This window comes from Dunckerocampus dactyliophorus, chromosome 13 (genome assembly GCF_027744805.1).
Source record: "Dunckerocampus dactyliophorus isolate RoL2022-P2 chromosome 13, RoL_Ddac_1.1, whole genome shotgun sequence".
In the NCBI taxonomy this organism is placed as follows: Eukaryota; Metazoa; Chordata; class Actinopteri; order Syngnathiformes; family Syngnathidae; genus Dunckerocampus; species Dunckerocampus dactyliophorus.
The window spans coordinates 12,101,770-12,118,057 of NC_072831.1; the positions used below are offsets into that span (position 1 = coordinate 12,101,770).

Below are 16,288 nucleotides of genomic sequence, written 5' to 3' on the forward strand. Positions count from 1 at the left end.
TCAATGGGAGACAAAGGGACTTGTATGCAGCAAGTTCCCCAGCTGCCTAGAGGGCGCCAACATTCGAACGTACTACAAGCATTATATCATGCCTCTCCCTGCTTTGAGTTTGTAATCTGCACCCGATGTAACATGTGCACTAGCTAAGTTTAGCTACTCATGTTACCCATCAATGACACTTTATGCCAATTTTTAAGACGTTTTATTTGTAATTGTGAAAAATATTGATTTTTTTTTTTTGGTACAATCCATTCTCTTAAACCGCTATTGGTAACATATGCTAGCCGGTGGTGGTGTTCTTACATTCTTTGGTTGAAAAAAAAAAAAAAAAAAAGTAATCTTGAGCCAGGAGCACACAGCCCTTTTAAGTGCATTAAAATAATGAGATGCATGCATCCATTTTTAGGCCCTTGCTAGAAAATTATACCAAGGTATATTTATTTAATAATAAAAAACAGCGGTAACTGATTTACTTTTTTGACATGCACATCATGTCAAATCATACCTCTCTGTTATCACGGCAGACGGAAGAATTTTGTAGTGTCCCCATTGAGTCTCACAGAGGCTGACGCTGTTTAATATGTTTATTCTGACCTGAACACATCAACAGCAGTGCAATTCCAACACCATGTATGTATCTCCAACTCACAAACACGTCTGTAGTCCTCCTTGGAACGTCACTTGCTCATTTTCACTAGGCTATCACGAGATGCATTCAGGGACACTCCGAAAATCACAATAATGTCTTTATTATGCGTGTATGTGTGGTCTAAATAAACAGAAAGGCAAAGAAAAACAATAAGTGAATAATCTTATCACTCACTAATGTAACTCTTACTGCGGAAGTACAAATTGATGCATTTAAATATGCTTGGAAATCCCAGAAAATACATCTACACTCAAAACGTACTTGCAAATGGTGATTAATCATGATTAATTTGAAAATGGTGATTCACCAGTCAAGGAAGAGGCTGTGTTTGACTTTAGAGGTTCCACTGTATCATGTTTACTGCAGCGTAGAGCCTTGAATTAGGCCTTGAGCGATCCACCAACATGCACACATGACAGGCACCTCATCTGTAAAAACTAAATCATCCATCCAGGTTTCACGTAAATGAAGACGAAGCATGGGAATTTCTTCGCAGGCCAGTTTTCTGTCTCGATGTTTTGAGGTGTTGTTGAAAAGAAGGACATAGAGGTCCATGTTTTACATGGAGCACGGGACGTGTGTGTGTGTGTGTGTGTGTGTGTGTGCATGCTGCTGTTTAGGTGCAACGCCGGGCTCTCCTGTTGCTATTTAGAGCTTGTTTCCTAGAAACAACAGTATTCTCCCGTATGGGCAGCAGCATTTGCCATATTTTAAAAGTGAACTCCAAACATGGCAATGCATTGAGATCCACTTTTATCTGTAAAAGGGTTTATCCTCTAATTAGATTCATGAATCATTTTGGGAATCTCTGGATTGTTTAAGAGCGTATACTCCCCATAAAGGATTAGGCACAAAAGCATGCTGACATGTGGCTATGTGCTCCCTCACTTTGCTTGAAAAAGAGTGTCCACACTACCCAAGTGTTTGTCTTTCTCATGCTGCAACTATGATTAAATATTAATCCCTTGCATAAACAGGACAATAGCAATGTTGGGCCTCGCCAAGGCATGGATTAAACGCAAAACGTCCAGGAACCTCAAGGCAATCTGTCTTTATGAACAAATCCAAGTGTTTCATTCCAAGAACTTTTACAGACGGGTTGACATGAAAACAGTGTCTGTTTGTCAGCTATGAAAATGCAAGTATTCAAAAGGAAACTGTAACAAGTTGCACTTTAGGAAACAGAAATCCCAAGTGACATTGGTCCATTAGTGCTAATGTTTGCTAACTTTTGCCGACTAATTCCTGAGCTTACATTCGGTTTATCTTTTCAGCCATTTAACACTGAACTGATAAGTAATATACTAAAATAAAAGCGCCATTTTCCAGAGAAAACGCCTCAAGTGCTTCCTTCTATTGAATACTATTCTGAGTCATGCAAAATAAAGCACGGCTGACTCTCTGGCCTTTTCCAAGCAGTTTACACCAGCAGTTTGAGCTGCTTCAGGACTCTGTGCTGCCTGCTGATAAGGACGAGGAAGTGGCTAAGAAAGCAAGGTAACCTTTCCACACCAATCCTCAATTTGACTCGGACTTTAACAGTTTCATGGCACTCTTCTTTTTTTAAAAAAAAAAAAAAAAAATGTTGACAGTGGGAGCAAAACACAATTTGCCGTCACATGCTGTTTTTTTCCTGGTGGTCTGATGGTGTGGTGGGGGATTATAAAGTCTTTCTTTTTCTGTGTTTGTGTCTAAAGCAAGCACAGTTGTCAAGGAGTTTGGCATGCAGGACCAGCACCAATAACACTGATTGAAGCCCAGTGGTGGTTAAAAAAAAGAAAAAAAAAGAAAGAAAGAAGAATCATCTTGCTCTTGAAACCAAGTACACAGAGCAGGACAGTGATTCAGCTTTGACTTGCCGTTACATAACAGCGATCGTGTGTGTTTGGAGAAAAAGACATCTTCTTGGGTTTCTATTTTAAGAACCTACTGAAATGTTGAGACATCTGTGATCATCACATCGCAGGCACCCCATACACTCATGGATGCTCAATTTTATTAAAGGGCTGCTTGCCATGTTTGGTATGACAGGAAATGTGCATGAGTCACAGGTGTGTATACAATGTGAGTGGGTAGAGAATGTGCCTGTGTCGTCACTGCCTCCAGTCCAATTCCCGCTGATGACTTGATAGGACGCGATAAGAGGAGGGAAGGAGGGGGGCATGTTCTGATCTGCCCGTGACAAACATTCAAGGCCGCCTCTAGCAGTATGAAATCGAAAGATGCATTTGTCGTCCTGAGGAGGAGGACAGGAGTTATGATGTGAGCCTGGAGCCCCGCACGCAAGGATTAAACATCTGCTCGGAAATGACCAGGACATAATTTCAAGTGAACGCTGACACTGTGGTCATATGTTAGCTGGGTGTCAATTGTGGATAGGGAGAGCAAAGACAGGGATCCTGCAATTACCATACAACACCAGCCTCTTCATAGTGACTGCGGAGAAAAAGAGTGATCACTCCCTTTATCATGAGCAACTTCTGCTGTTCAGCAAAGAGAAGCAGAGACATTTTTGGTGTTCATTTGGATTAGACATCACCATAATAATCTACTACTTCATTCATTAATTGTTCCAAAAGATGCAAAACTGATTGTTGATTAATTGTATATTGAAGCTGTCGAGGCCAAACGGAGTGCACTGCTTGGCTGTATCTAGCAGAGGTGCTGTTGAGTCAGTCTCAACTAGAGTGGATCCCGGCATAATCGCGATTCATCTCACTCAACCTAAATTGGTAATTATTTATAAATACACGATGATAAAGCATAAAAGAAACAGCATAATAGTACAGGATACATGTACGGCGTAACGACAGTAAGTGTGAGAGGCATACAGTATTTAGGGCTTAAACCGGGATGCTGCATTTAGCTTAACTTCCCTTGCTGTGTGCCACTGCGTGGCAATTGAAGACAGAAGGGGAGAGTTATTGTAGCTGAATGTAATCTAATACAATTTTCACTTTTACTGGAAACGTTGATACAAAATTAGGGGAGAACGTTATAGTCAAGCTAGCAGGAGGGTGAGAAGGGGGAAGAACGAGCCAGCGTGGCGTATGGTGGCATCTCGATGCGACGTCATAGTCCAGGCTTTATTTGAGTGTCAAAATTGACAATTTTATGGGTGCCTCAATTACTTGCTTTTACTTGCCATTTGTGGGGCCGACTGTACTTTTGCAGCCTGAAGAAACACAACATCAGTTAAAGCCTACACACTGACACTGACACAGATCTCCCTCTATCAGCACTAATCTGCTCAACACAACATCGCTATGAAAAACAGGAGTTCAGAACGTGACAGAGAAATTCTACAATCATTGAATTCCAAGTCGACACACTGATGGAAAGCAAGCGGTGAGTCAGGCTAAGCAGGTTAGCACACAGGAAACCAAGGTGAAGTTAGCACATCAGTATCTATGCATTATTTCAACTTTGTATACACTTACTGGACTGACTCTCTAAACCGCGCTCGTTCTGACATGCTCATATTTGTCAATGTACAATGCATGCATGCGTTTAGTGAAGCCTCAAGCGCAAATGTCTATCAGCCCTTCTGTTCCGTTTTGGTTTTCTTTTGCCACAAAGCACTGAATATTTTCATGTTTAAAAACCGAAAATATTCTTGAAATAAAATGAGTACATTTATAATTATAATTGAAACAATGTTTAGTAAAACTGTTCCATTATGGGGGAAAATCATTATTTTTTGTGGGGTGTTCTGAACTCCTGTTTCAATGCCAATTGTATTGAGCAGACTAATGCTGCCCAGAGGAGTTGCCATAGCGCAAATACCAGATTCTCATAGCTGATTTGATATTCTCCTTCTATAGAATGCAAACTAGTTGAGGGGCTTCAAGACATGACTAATCAACAATCAATACAATCGAAAAATTCCTCAAGCGGGATAGAAAATGGATGGATGGATTGATGGATGGATGGATGGATGGAATTTCCGGACTACAGAACGCACCTGTCCATAAGCCGCAGGTGTCCGCGTCGTAACATGGGATATTTAGTGCACAGAAAGATGTTACACAGAAAGATTTTTTACACTTTTAATGAAATAAATGCTTTTCCCCACAAAAGTGTGCGTAACACGGCTAGTGAAACAGTAGCTCACCAGAAAAGTTGCTGTCTTCGCCGTCGTTATCCTCCTCCTTCTGCACTAATACCACTAAAGTCGCCTTCTTCAGTCCCTCACCAACACCCCGCCAGTCTCTCTCCCTCTTCCGTTGTCGCTCCCAGCGCCACCCCCGCCCCGATGCAAATCAGCCCCTGGGCCTCTGCTGTCCTCCCCAGCACGCAGCCGTGCACTCGAAATCCGCCGGCAACAGTGGACCTCCCCACTCTGCTCCATGCTGCCAAGATCCACCGGCAGACATGACCAAAAGCCGCAGCATCAATCTCCTGCAACCTGAAAGCCGCATCACATGCACCTTTCCACGCGTTCTCCATGATGAGGGCGCACGCACGAAGTGCAAAATGGCTGCTCCGAAGCGCACGAGATGTCACGAAAACAGAACGCGACCACAAATTAGCCACATCACTGTATAAGCCGCAGAGTTGAAAATGTGAGACAAAAGTCACACCGGATATTTCAATAATAATAATTCTTAAGCCAATAATACATTCACAGGTTATTTTAAACCGGACTGAAAGAATAAGAAACAAATTAATTGCCGGTAATTGTTGATCAAGATATGCATATCTAACTTATCGTTTACTGACTTTATCTGGAGTCCACATTTCAGGTTTGCTTCGTTGGCATCTCCCTCACCTTGCATACAGCTTTCTATCCTGTGGATTAGCTGGTAAGACTTGCAACGGTCCAGTAGAGTCCTGATAGCAGGAAGGGGGTCCAAGATGATGGTCTCAGGGTGGGCATCAATGTAGTCCTGAAGAACAAACATACGTTTCAATTTTTGGGGGTTGGATTAGGAGGTCAAGAGTCCTCTGTTGCACACATTGCTTCAGCAAGTCAGATTGACTTAGCAGCAGCCCAACCAAACTGCTAGTTCAAATGTTGATATTGAGGGATTACAGTGGAAGTTGTTTAGCTGCAACTCCATATTTTCTTTTATTTTCACTTCCTGTAGGTGTAATGGCAAAGTGTCTTCACACATTTTGCTATACAGCAGAGTCAGTGTAGAACAATTGCTAACACTTTTATTGGCTGCAGCCTTGTGACAATATTAACAACTCAAATGTTAACCACCAACATTCCGTTGAAGGGTCACTCCACAGAGCATGAGATATATGCCAGCAGGTCTGCGCTGATTACATCACCACATCCCTGCTTGGCCGACTGTTGGGCCAGCGTGAGGTTGACTGTTTTACATAACAGCGCTGCGTCCCAGAGCCGCCTCCCTCGACACTGCTTCCATTTCGGCTCGGTGGATTTCGACGCCAACCTTCCCCGCAGTTTCTTTTCTGACACACAAACGCTGTCAGCTGGAGCTGGCTGGCGTGTGCATGAACAAACAGGCTGCCTCTTCACATCACAGCGCTTTAATAAGAGTGCAGTGCCGCTGTCACACATGCATTCGCCTGAAATTAAACACACACCGAGCACACGCATGAAAAGAAAAGGTCGTTTGTCAATGCGGACAAATGTCGTTGCATCGATGTAAAGAATCCATCTTTAGAATTTGCCCAATGCTGATCAAAGCCGATTATGTAAGACAAACATGCAACTGCCAAAAATAAAGCCATGCTAATCTCCCAGGGCCCGATTGTTCAAAATTTGGGTTATTTATTTAACCACTGGTTAAGTAGACTTAACCAACCGTTAACATTAACGGCACTGTTATCTTGTTGTCCAAAACTCGGTTAAATTTAACCGGCTGTTAACTTGACGTTAAAAGGTAACACATGTAACGACCACCGCTAACTTTTTAACAGGTGGTTGACTCTCAAGATGGAGTAGCTGGCTAACGCTGCCTTCATGATGCCATACTGTCATGTCTCCTAACGTGCATTGCTGATGTGTGGTTTATGAATTACTTCACACTTTACTGTACATTGCAGCTTTTCAGCACATGACAAATTATTCATATTTGCAAGACAGAAAAACATGCTTTTAACTGCTTCGATTTTAAAGGAAACCATTTTTATTGAAGCGTGTTAAGCTTGCAAATTCTACCTTAGTCATGTTTAAGAACAACTATTTTGATGGAATAATTGTACAATAGAGTTATTTGAGGCTTTATCAGCATCACAAGATTATATTTTTATGAACTTGTAATTTGAGGCGATAGTTACATTATTTTTAAAGCTTACCAGAGGAATTGTAAGTATGGTGTGTCTGATGGTGTACGTAGTCTTGCCTTTGCAATGTATTGAAAGCTGTGTTCTGTAATTGTGTAACAATAACAAATAAAACATACATTTGATAAATATTGCTCATGTGTCGTTTATACATGAATAGCTATTATACGTATTATCATCTTGGCACCAATATTAGGTTGAACCCTAAGACTCTTACTTTGAAGGCGAGCCAACTTTGTGTATTTTTCCAAACTATAACAGTTTGTGCAGACCAAAACATTTTTAACCAAAAACATTTTGATTTAATTGTGTCATAAATTGCTCGCTTGTTTTAATTCGTAAAACACTTAACTTTATTTGTTGCAGAATACAATTTGAACATTTTTAAGTTAAGCGCGTCTGAGCTCTTACTTTGAAGGCTGGTTAAGTAGTTCCGGTATCCGTAGTTCCGGTATCCTATTTCTTCACGTTCTCGCTTTCCATTAATGAAGAAAGTGAGACAGAATAGTGTCACGTACTTATGGTGGGTCAATACCAGCACCAAAACGCAAACAAAGGCGTTGTGTGAAATCCCATGGCGCCTTAGTAGATGGTTGGAGAGATTTGTCGTGTTGCCGTGGTATTTTACTTGACATTTACATATCCTATGAACAGTGAGTGACTTATTTAGAACATCTCCCTCTTTGCAAAAGCAAAAGCGTTTCCACACACAGGACCGCAATGGTGGCTTAATTATTTGTCGCTCGCCGGCTTTCCTCTGCCATCCGCCATGCTAGGTTTTGTTGTCTGCTGGCGCATGGTGATGATGGGCAAACTCTCGTAGTGCAGATTTAGTCAGAGGAATAAATCTATGGCTGAGGTCACTTACACTGACCGCCACCATCAGTGTGTGTTACCATCATCAGCTGCCGGCCACAAACAGAATAGAAAAAAAGAAAAAGTTGTTTACGGTCACAACAGCAACACGGCATCACTAATGACACTTGTGATCATGTAAATATTTACATGATCTACCTGCTCATGTTTGCAGCCACCTCCAATCATAAACCTCCTGGTTCCCTACAAGTAAACACAGGGGGCATTTTGATTGATATTCTCTCAGTGTTTCCCATACGTTCATGTATTTATGGCGGCCTACCACACATACACTTGAACCACAAATTGATTTAGTGCTACTTGTTAGGTGGTGGTATGCATGGTAACGCCACTCTGTATTCCCATGTGGTATGCATTAAAAGTAAAAGACAAGAAGCGTTTCTTGCGTCATGCATTTACTCGGTAATCAAATACAATGGAACCTCGGTTTTCATGATTAACCTGTTCCAAAGGGTCCATCTAATACAACAATGAAGGAAACAATGTAATCCAGTCCAGACACTCAGAACTGTTAACACAAAGAACAATTATAGCTTTAGGTGCAGGAAACAATTTCAAATGCATATTAATGGTGAATAAATTAACATTTAATGTCACTTTCACCTTGATTCAAGACATTTTCCGCCTTCCTTATCAAAATCTGCAATTTATGTGGCTACATCGTGGGTTATTTTGCAACCATGATCAATAAAAAAGCAGAGACTAAACGTAACTGTTCTAGAACTACAGAGTCGACCGGTAATGACGTCACAGATGGCTGATGAAGCTGGGGGACAATGACTTCCAGGTAGGGGCTGACAGCAGTGAACAGGCACATTTTGTAATAAAGACACGTTACGAACACAGTTAACTCAAGCAATGTATTAACAACACGACAAGAGTGGAATCAACGAGTGGAATTCTTTGTTTGGGTACTCAAGTCTGCAGAATGATATGGCGGCAAACGGACTAGTTTGTGTAACATTCCCATTTGAGTTTGCCAACTGAATGAGCCTTACAGGATGCCATAGGCTTGTGTAAGCCAAGTCTCGCAAGATTAGGTTTCGGATGTGTGATCCAAGATGGCTGAATAAACAAGCAATTGTGTGAGTAGTCCATCCACATCTTTATTAATACTACAAGATTCAAAGTGCCGAAGGGTAAAATACAAATTTGGTAGGCGCTAGGGGTGTCACAAGACACCCAACTCACGAGACGAGATGAGACAGTGCACGAGATTAGGTCCACAACAACAAGACGAGACAATATTTTAACGTTAATTTTAAGAAAAGTACAATAAAAAAATAGGACTGGACAAACAAACTTTTTTATTTAACCGAGTCACAAAACAATGAAGGTGAGTCTTGAAAACCTGTATATTTTTCCATACTTGACTTTCAATTTTTCATACTCTTCCAGACCTGGAAATTTAGAAAATCCAATTCCATACTTTTCCATACTTTCCATGAGGGATGCTCTGAGCAGGGTTGACACAGCAGACATGTAGGATTTCCCGCCGCCAGCCGATTTTGTGATCGCCTTTGAAAGCCATTTATTGGCACATGCCGATCACATGATTTTTTTCGGAAATCGGCCAATACTGATCGGTGGCCGATCGATCGGAGCATCTCTATTTTACATACTTGCGTAGGAACCCTACACAAGTTACAAGATGATGTCATCTGCCCCCACAATCACAAATAAATTGCTCTCCAAGAGCCTGTCCACCCCATCACTACTTATTTTCATTTAAAAACAAGGCGTTTTAATAGCTTGCAAATGCATTCAGGTGCTAATGTTGGCTAAGTACACGTAAATCCTGTTTGTCCATCCTACTTGAGCAGTAAGGAAAAGGTTGCCAGAACCTGATTGTGATCCCAGCTTGTCTGAGCCCTTCATGTAAAGACAGCCAGAAAGGGAGTTACTTGACTATCAAGTGCTTTTGACAGCATCTATAGCAGTGTAAGATAAATAAATAAAAACACATCCAGTTTATTTTTACTGTGACCACAGGGCAACACTTAAGAGCTGTGACCTACTGTCCACGTCAGATGTTTCTCCCTCTGGGGGAGCAAAACAAGAAAACTCTGTTTGTCACCACATCCTTCAAATGAGGCTGCTGATGGGCTCTTTTTTGTTACAGCAAAGGTGGGTTGAAAGTACCTGCACTCTTTGAACCAGCAGCACAGCCTGGGAATCATTCTGGTCAGCCTCCAGGATGAGGTCGGTCAGTTTGTGGATGATGACGTCCAGGGGACCCTGTTCCTCCAGAGGCTGGCTTAGGTCCAACTGTAGAGAAAAGATCATCTCTGGGTTAGGGTTCGAACAGGGCCCAAGGCATTTTCAAGTGTTATGTCATCACAACATTGATGTTTATTTTTTTCTGCATCGTAAACGTTAATAAACCAGATTGCAAATTAATTTCAGTTCTGTTGATATTAATAGCTGTTCAAATAATTTATTAATGTTTCTGTAACTACCAGAGTCCAAGGTGTATTTGCTTTGGATTTCACCATCAAGATTTACTCCTGATGTCGACATGCAAACTGTCACTTGAGAGGAAGGCCAAGCATTCATTACATGTACACCATAGTCAACAAATATTAAATTAGCTTTTGTTTAAAATTTATAGCGGCCAAGAGAGTCTGTGTGTGTGCTGGCCAAGTGGCTCACAAGTAGAAAAGCCAGTTCTCAGAGAAAGATAAGAACTTGGGTTTGAACACAGGCACGCAACTAAATAGCAACTTTACAAGAGATACATTTTGGAGAACAAGCCCTGGTCAGTCCATTTCACAGAGGGCCGACGTTTGTTTTGATTAAAAAGCGTCAAAACCAAAATAAAGGTTATAACTTTCTAAAATTGTGTTCATGTGTTGCGGGGGTTTTATCTTTTGTCGTTGCATGGCAAAACTCTCTCAGTTATAGAACTGAAGAGGATGAGGATCAAGCAGATGGACGGATGAAGCAGGCCTCAATGTGCTATCAAGGTAGCAAAGTGGAGTGAAAAGTGTATTTTGACACCAACACATTGTATGAGCCCTCAGTCCGGATCCAGACTGTGGCTAAGTGTTTTACAGTTTTACAGTTACAGTTTTACAGTATAAAATGTACTCTGCTCGGGTCAAAGTGTCAGAATATTGAAAATCATATTATGACGCCTTAAATGCATAAAAACAAATTCAGAGCCAAAGCTTCGAAATTCGCAAAGAAAACAGTACGGGGGGGGGGGGGGGGGGGGGGGGGGGGGGGGGGACGACGACTCTTGGCTGCAGAGGTGGCATGCAAACTAATTAGCCAATAACATGCAAAACAGAATGGAATTGTGAAACCCCTGTGCAAATACAGCGGAATGGGGTCAGAACACAGTGGCCAGAGTATGCAAACCTGTAGAAGATACACCTTCCTCACACAGGTGGCGATCAATGTGAGGACCGTAAAACTGTACGTGGTTTCGGTTAGTCAAAGGCGTGCCACATTCAGAGGAACACTATCTAGTTAATGATTATGAGAGGTGATAGATGACTCATTATTGTACTCTTTTTCCCTGCCCTAGGCTGTAAAACATCACTTGATTTCAGTTTTTATTATTCCTTCGCATAGACTCTGTAGTTCAAATCATACTAAAACTAAATAATACATTGGCTCCATTATGAGGAAAGCACTATATTAGAGATTTTTTCTTTTTTCTTTTGCTGTGATGCCACTGGGTGCGTTTCACAAATAAACACTGTGCAAAACAGGACAAATATTACAATATGCAATGTAAGTTATAGAAAAAAAGTGCCAAATTTATTTTTAATATTTTGTCTCAGCAGAATAGTCATTAAAAAAATAGAATTATTTGAATTAAATTGAATAAAGGCACAAATAAGAATCAAATTAAATAATGCTGGCAAGAACACAATTTCAAAAGCTACATGAACAAAGTAAAGTGCAACGTATGAAACTCTGGACTATTACAATAAGAAATAAACTGGGCTCATTCAGCACATCTCCACTGGCTTGTTATTTTGGTGCGTGAACGCGAGCTGTGTGTGATTCTTCCTGAGGTACGATATTAGATTAGACGTATTAAAAAGGACACCTGACTCACCCCTCGCAGTGCTTTACATTCATTGCAAATTGCATATTTACAATCAAAGGGCGAAATTTGGAAATACAGCAATTTCCAGACTGTGGACATACTGAATTAGCAGGCCTGTTGCTGTGCGGACCACGTCACTCCTGCAACAATAGAATAATTGCCAGAAAAAAATGATACAGATACGAACCGATATCTCATTTTTATGCCAATATTATCGGACTTCCCCAAAATTAACCGAACATGCATGTTTTTGGACTGTGTGAAGAAGCCACACCAAATAAGAGAATTCCAATAATGAACAATAACATCACCTTCTTAAGTAACTTAGTGACATGATCATGATTGTTGCTGCTATGATTATCCCTTGTATAGTAAAAGGTGCTAACTTACAATACTTACAATAAGGTTGATGAGGAGGACATGAAAGAGCTTGTTTCTTAGGAGAGCGCATGGACCAGAGACAAACACAAAAAAACGTGTGTTTGTTTGAATCCCTGGAAACAAAATAATCCAGGCATTCATACCCTAAATTGTTATGGCCTATGCCACACCTTTGTACAGTCCCGTATGATTTGTGGATATTTTAGTTTATGGATTAGATAGTGTATGGAATGGATGAGGAATATGGCAGATGTTTGAGACATGCGGGCTTGGTGCCATGTCCTGAATAGACCTGTGACAGCAATAAGTCAACACTCATAAAGGTATGCTGTCACCTGTGGATAAACTCCCGGGAATAGAACATGAGCTGCTGTGAGCAGTCGTGGTAACACGGCCTCATCGGCGATCGACGCAGCAGGTTGTTTTCGGTCAACCTATTGGTGTGGCGATACCAAGGCCAAATAGAGGAGAATTTGTCAGAAAAATGTATTAATTAAGTGCTACATTTGAAAAAAACATATCAGTGCCCATTAGCAAAGTCACATCATTATGAAGCTCATCCTGTGCAAGGACACAATGAGTCTGCTTTCGAGCTCCCACCAAAAACCCAGCGGTAAAGTCATTGATGTGCTGTTAAAAGCTAAAAGCAGAAATGTCAACTGACGTCTCTGCAGACCCCTCTGGGACCGAAGGCTAGGAGAGAGCGAGGGTAATGATGGACGGCACAGAAAACAACGCTGGATCCTGGGGGATGAGGCCAGGTCAGGGCCAATATATTTCCAGCTTTGAAGTAGCTCTGCAGCAGGGCTGGGCTTCACTCATGGGAAATAAAAGATTTTGCACAAACACTGGGGACAGAGGCCATAGGAGTACTTGAGTTTTTACAATAACCGTGCTGAACATAACTGAAAATAAAAGCAACAAAGTTCGCTTTTGGGGCTACGATGCCAATGCAAAAAAAGATCAAGGTTTGTTGTTTGCCTGCTGCTGACAAAAAACTGGACAACCAAGGCCAGAGGTTATTATTCAAACCATCCTAGGAATCGTCACATGGCTGAGGTTATTTTTTTTCTTGATCTAACCTGGCTTTGGATTTGTTCTCTAAAGCAACCTCGGAGGGGCATGAATGATTTATTTTGTATACAGTATAGCACTTGACGTCGTAGTGCTAGAGAACATATGTGCCCTGGGAAGCTGAACATATGAGGGGGTGAACATTAAGGTCATCCTTGGCCAAAAAATGGTGGTACCAATACAACAAACAGAAAAGAGCGAGCCCCTGCCTGTGGTGAGTAATGTCGGGTTTAAGCGCTTCATTGAGCACCTAGAACCTCGCCTATGCCTAGCTGCCACTACATTGTGGATAAAGCTATACCCCACCTGCATAAAGAAGTAAATGGGAGGGTTTTCTCATACCTACTGTTGCGGACTATTGCTCTCTGTTTGAGTAATATCACTTGAGCAAGCCTTTTCTAATCTTCCACACTCTAAAATAAGTAATAAAAGTATGTATCATTTTTGCGTTTGTAACATTCCACATTACAAAAGAAACAATACAATTATGTATGATTCATGTTGATATCGGATCAATATCGGTTTCGGCCGATGTTCAAGTTTGCAATATTGGTATCGTATCAGAAGAGAAAAAGTTGTATTGGACACCGCTACTGATTGTCGGACAAATACAATGCATTCAAAGATGCATTTAAAGACGCTGTGAATGATATGTACGTAGTATTCTACACTAGTCGCTACGTGTTGGTAATCTTACAGTAATGTTTGGTGAGAAACACAAGCTCCACACTTGATCGTTGGAACAACAGGCTGTTATTCCAGGTTTGAATTATCTCATAATAGGCACAATAATGTGTAATAAAAATCCCTCATAGAGAGACGGGCTACTGTTATGGTTGTAACGCATGCCAAGCTAAAACTCAACTCTGAACCCCCAACACACCGCAACACATTTATAGCAACGCACACAAACACAAGTCTAATTTATGTCTTAAATGATTGTTTACTCTTATTTTGTCTACTATATATTGTAATACAAGAGTAAATGTGACTACAGGTGTGTTTTTTCATGTCTAGAGGGTTCTAATAATGTTAAAAAGTGTATTTAGAAGGCTGTAAACAGGTTTTATATACTCTAACTATGAAAATATTTCATTTACAAATTCATAGTCACACTTCTTAGAATTGTATTTCATGGAAATTCACTTATCACAGTTGGGTCTGGAACCAATTAACCGCGATAAATGAGGGATTACTGTATTCTGCTCAATGCAACTTTTTTGCATTGCCATTAAAGACATTTTGCCATTAAAGACTATAGTCTGTAACACTGATCAACATCCCATTTGTCACCATCCCTACCCTCAATTCAAACATTAGCTTAACATTTCCGACGTGTTAATCATCAATCAGGGGGCCACCGAGCATCTAATGCTGGATCATGGTGGAAGAAAAGCCCGCAAATACCCAAGAAAGACAATCTCTGGTTTGTCTGCAACCACAGAATCAATATCTAGTCGAGATACAGCGACATGTCACGAGTTATCTTTACATTTCTAAATATTTATCATATAAAAACAAATAAAAGAGGTAACTCAATAACTTTCTTTGGACAGTCCAGCCAAACGATAGCAATTTACTGTGATGGTGTCTCATTCAGAGAGTCATTATCGGCTTTCTGAGGGCTGGTGCATTAATCTCATCAGATCGGAGAAACAGACAGGCTAATGTACATTGTCCCGGGAGCTCCAGGCAAAGAGGTCAGTATCGATGAGCTTGTGCAGCTTACAGCAGCGGCAAGTACCGCGGCAGCATCGTAATGCGATACTGGATGTAAAAATAAAAAGGAAGTAGCTAGCGCCTGAAGAATTATGTAAAAGTACAAATTAAACAAAAGCAGCCTCTGTTTTCAACTGTGGCAATTCTATTTGTGAAAAAAGCAAAGGGTTTCCCACACACAAACTGGAAAATTCAAAATGAACTCCCTTGGGTGGCTTTATTTAGAAAAGTTCCCTTTACACAAGGGGACGTCACCGCTGAATCTCTGGAGAATCCAACATATACCACATATGATATAAGACATTTTGCGAGGTTTTTTGAAACATCAAACATGTAAAAGCACCAAATGGTGACACATGGCTAGTTAAAACCAGCGAGGACATGTAAGGAAAGTACTATCAGCAAGCAATGTTGGTAGCACATGACAGGGTGTAAAAGCAGTACAAGGTGATTATGAAATCCCGTTCATAATTCATCATCATTTGTTTATAACTCATGTGATGAAAAATGGGTGCATGGATTATGTCTTGATCCCCGTGGGGTGATTTGTTTTTTCTTAGCCTTTTTTGTGATGGCACAGAGGAAGAATGTGATGATGACCATAGAACCAGAAATGGACTTTCAAGTTATGTACAGTATGAAAGTGGTACACTTGTCCTTGCTGTTCAATCCAATATGGCTATGTTGACAGTAAATTGCCAACAATAATAAAAGACAGGGTTTCCTCTACTCTCTAATTGATCGTGGCGGTGCGCCACTACAAAATAAAAGCCGCCACACCTTAAAAATGGGGGCTGTGTTTAAACTTGAAAACAAATTAAAGTAATATATTGTATTAATTGATACATATGCTATATAGACACATATATAGCTTATTATTTATGCAAATATTGACCACAATTAGTTTGAACACTTTGTTTTATAAGTATGCATCGCACAATCGCTTGTCTGCCTTGCTGACACTTGGCATGTGACCAGATACGTGACACGTCTTGTGTTGACTTTCACTTTGTTATTTATTATCGAGAGAATGAACACTAGCCTGTAAAATGTGTAAATTGGCAACAACTTATCACATACTAAGCCTATCTATGCCAGCGTGTGTGATCGCTCACACTTCAATCTCATTCCACTTTTTGGCATTTTTGTTGACATGCCTGGCTGGCGGCATCTAGCTAGCTCGGAGCTATAAGTGGCCGTTACGTTCATGGGATACAGCAATCATCAATTATCATCACAACTTACTTTTTCAAAGTGTCACTTAA

General features: G+C 40.8%; 1 protein-coding gene across 1 annotated transcript in view; it reads right to left on the minus strand.

Moving 5' to 3' along the window:
- Positions 1–16,288, minus strand: part of itpk1b (inositol-tetrakisphosphate 1-kinase b) — a 41,917-nt gene that overhangs the window by 12,396 nt on the left and 13,233 nt on the right. Inside the window, exons 4-5 of the mRNA XM_054796381.1 lie at positions 9,929–10,054; positions 5,421–5,538 (exon numbers count right to left, since the gene is read on the minus strand). Coding sequence (XP_054652356.1) covers positions 5,421–5,538; positions 9,929–10,054 — 244 coding nt within the window. The remainder of the gene's footprint in view (positions 1–5,420; positions 5,539–9,928; positions 10,055–16,288) is intronic.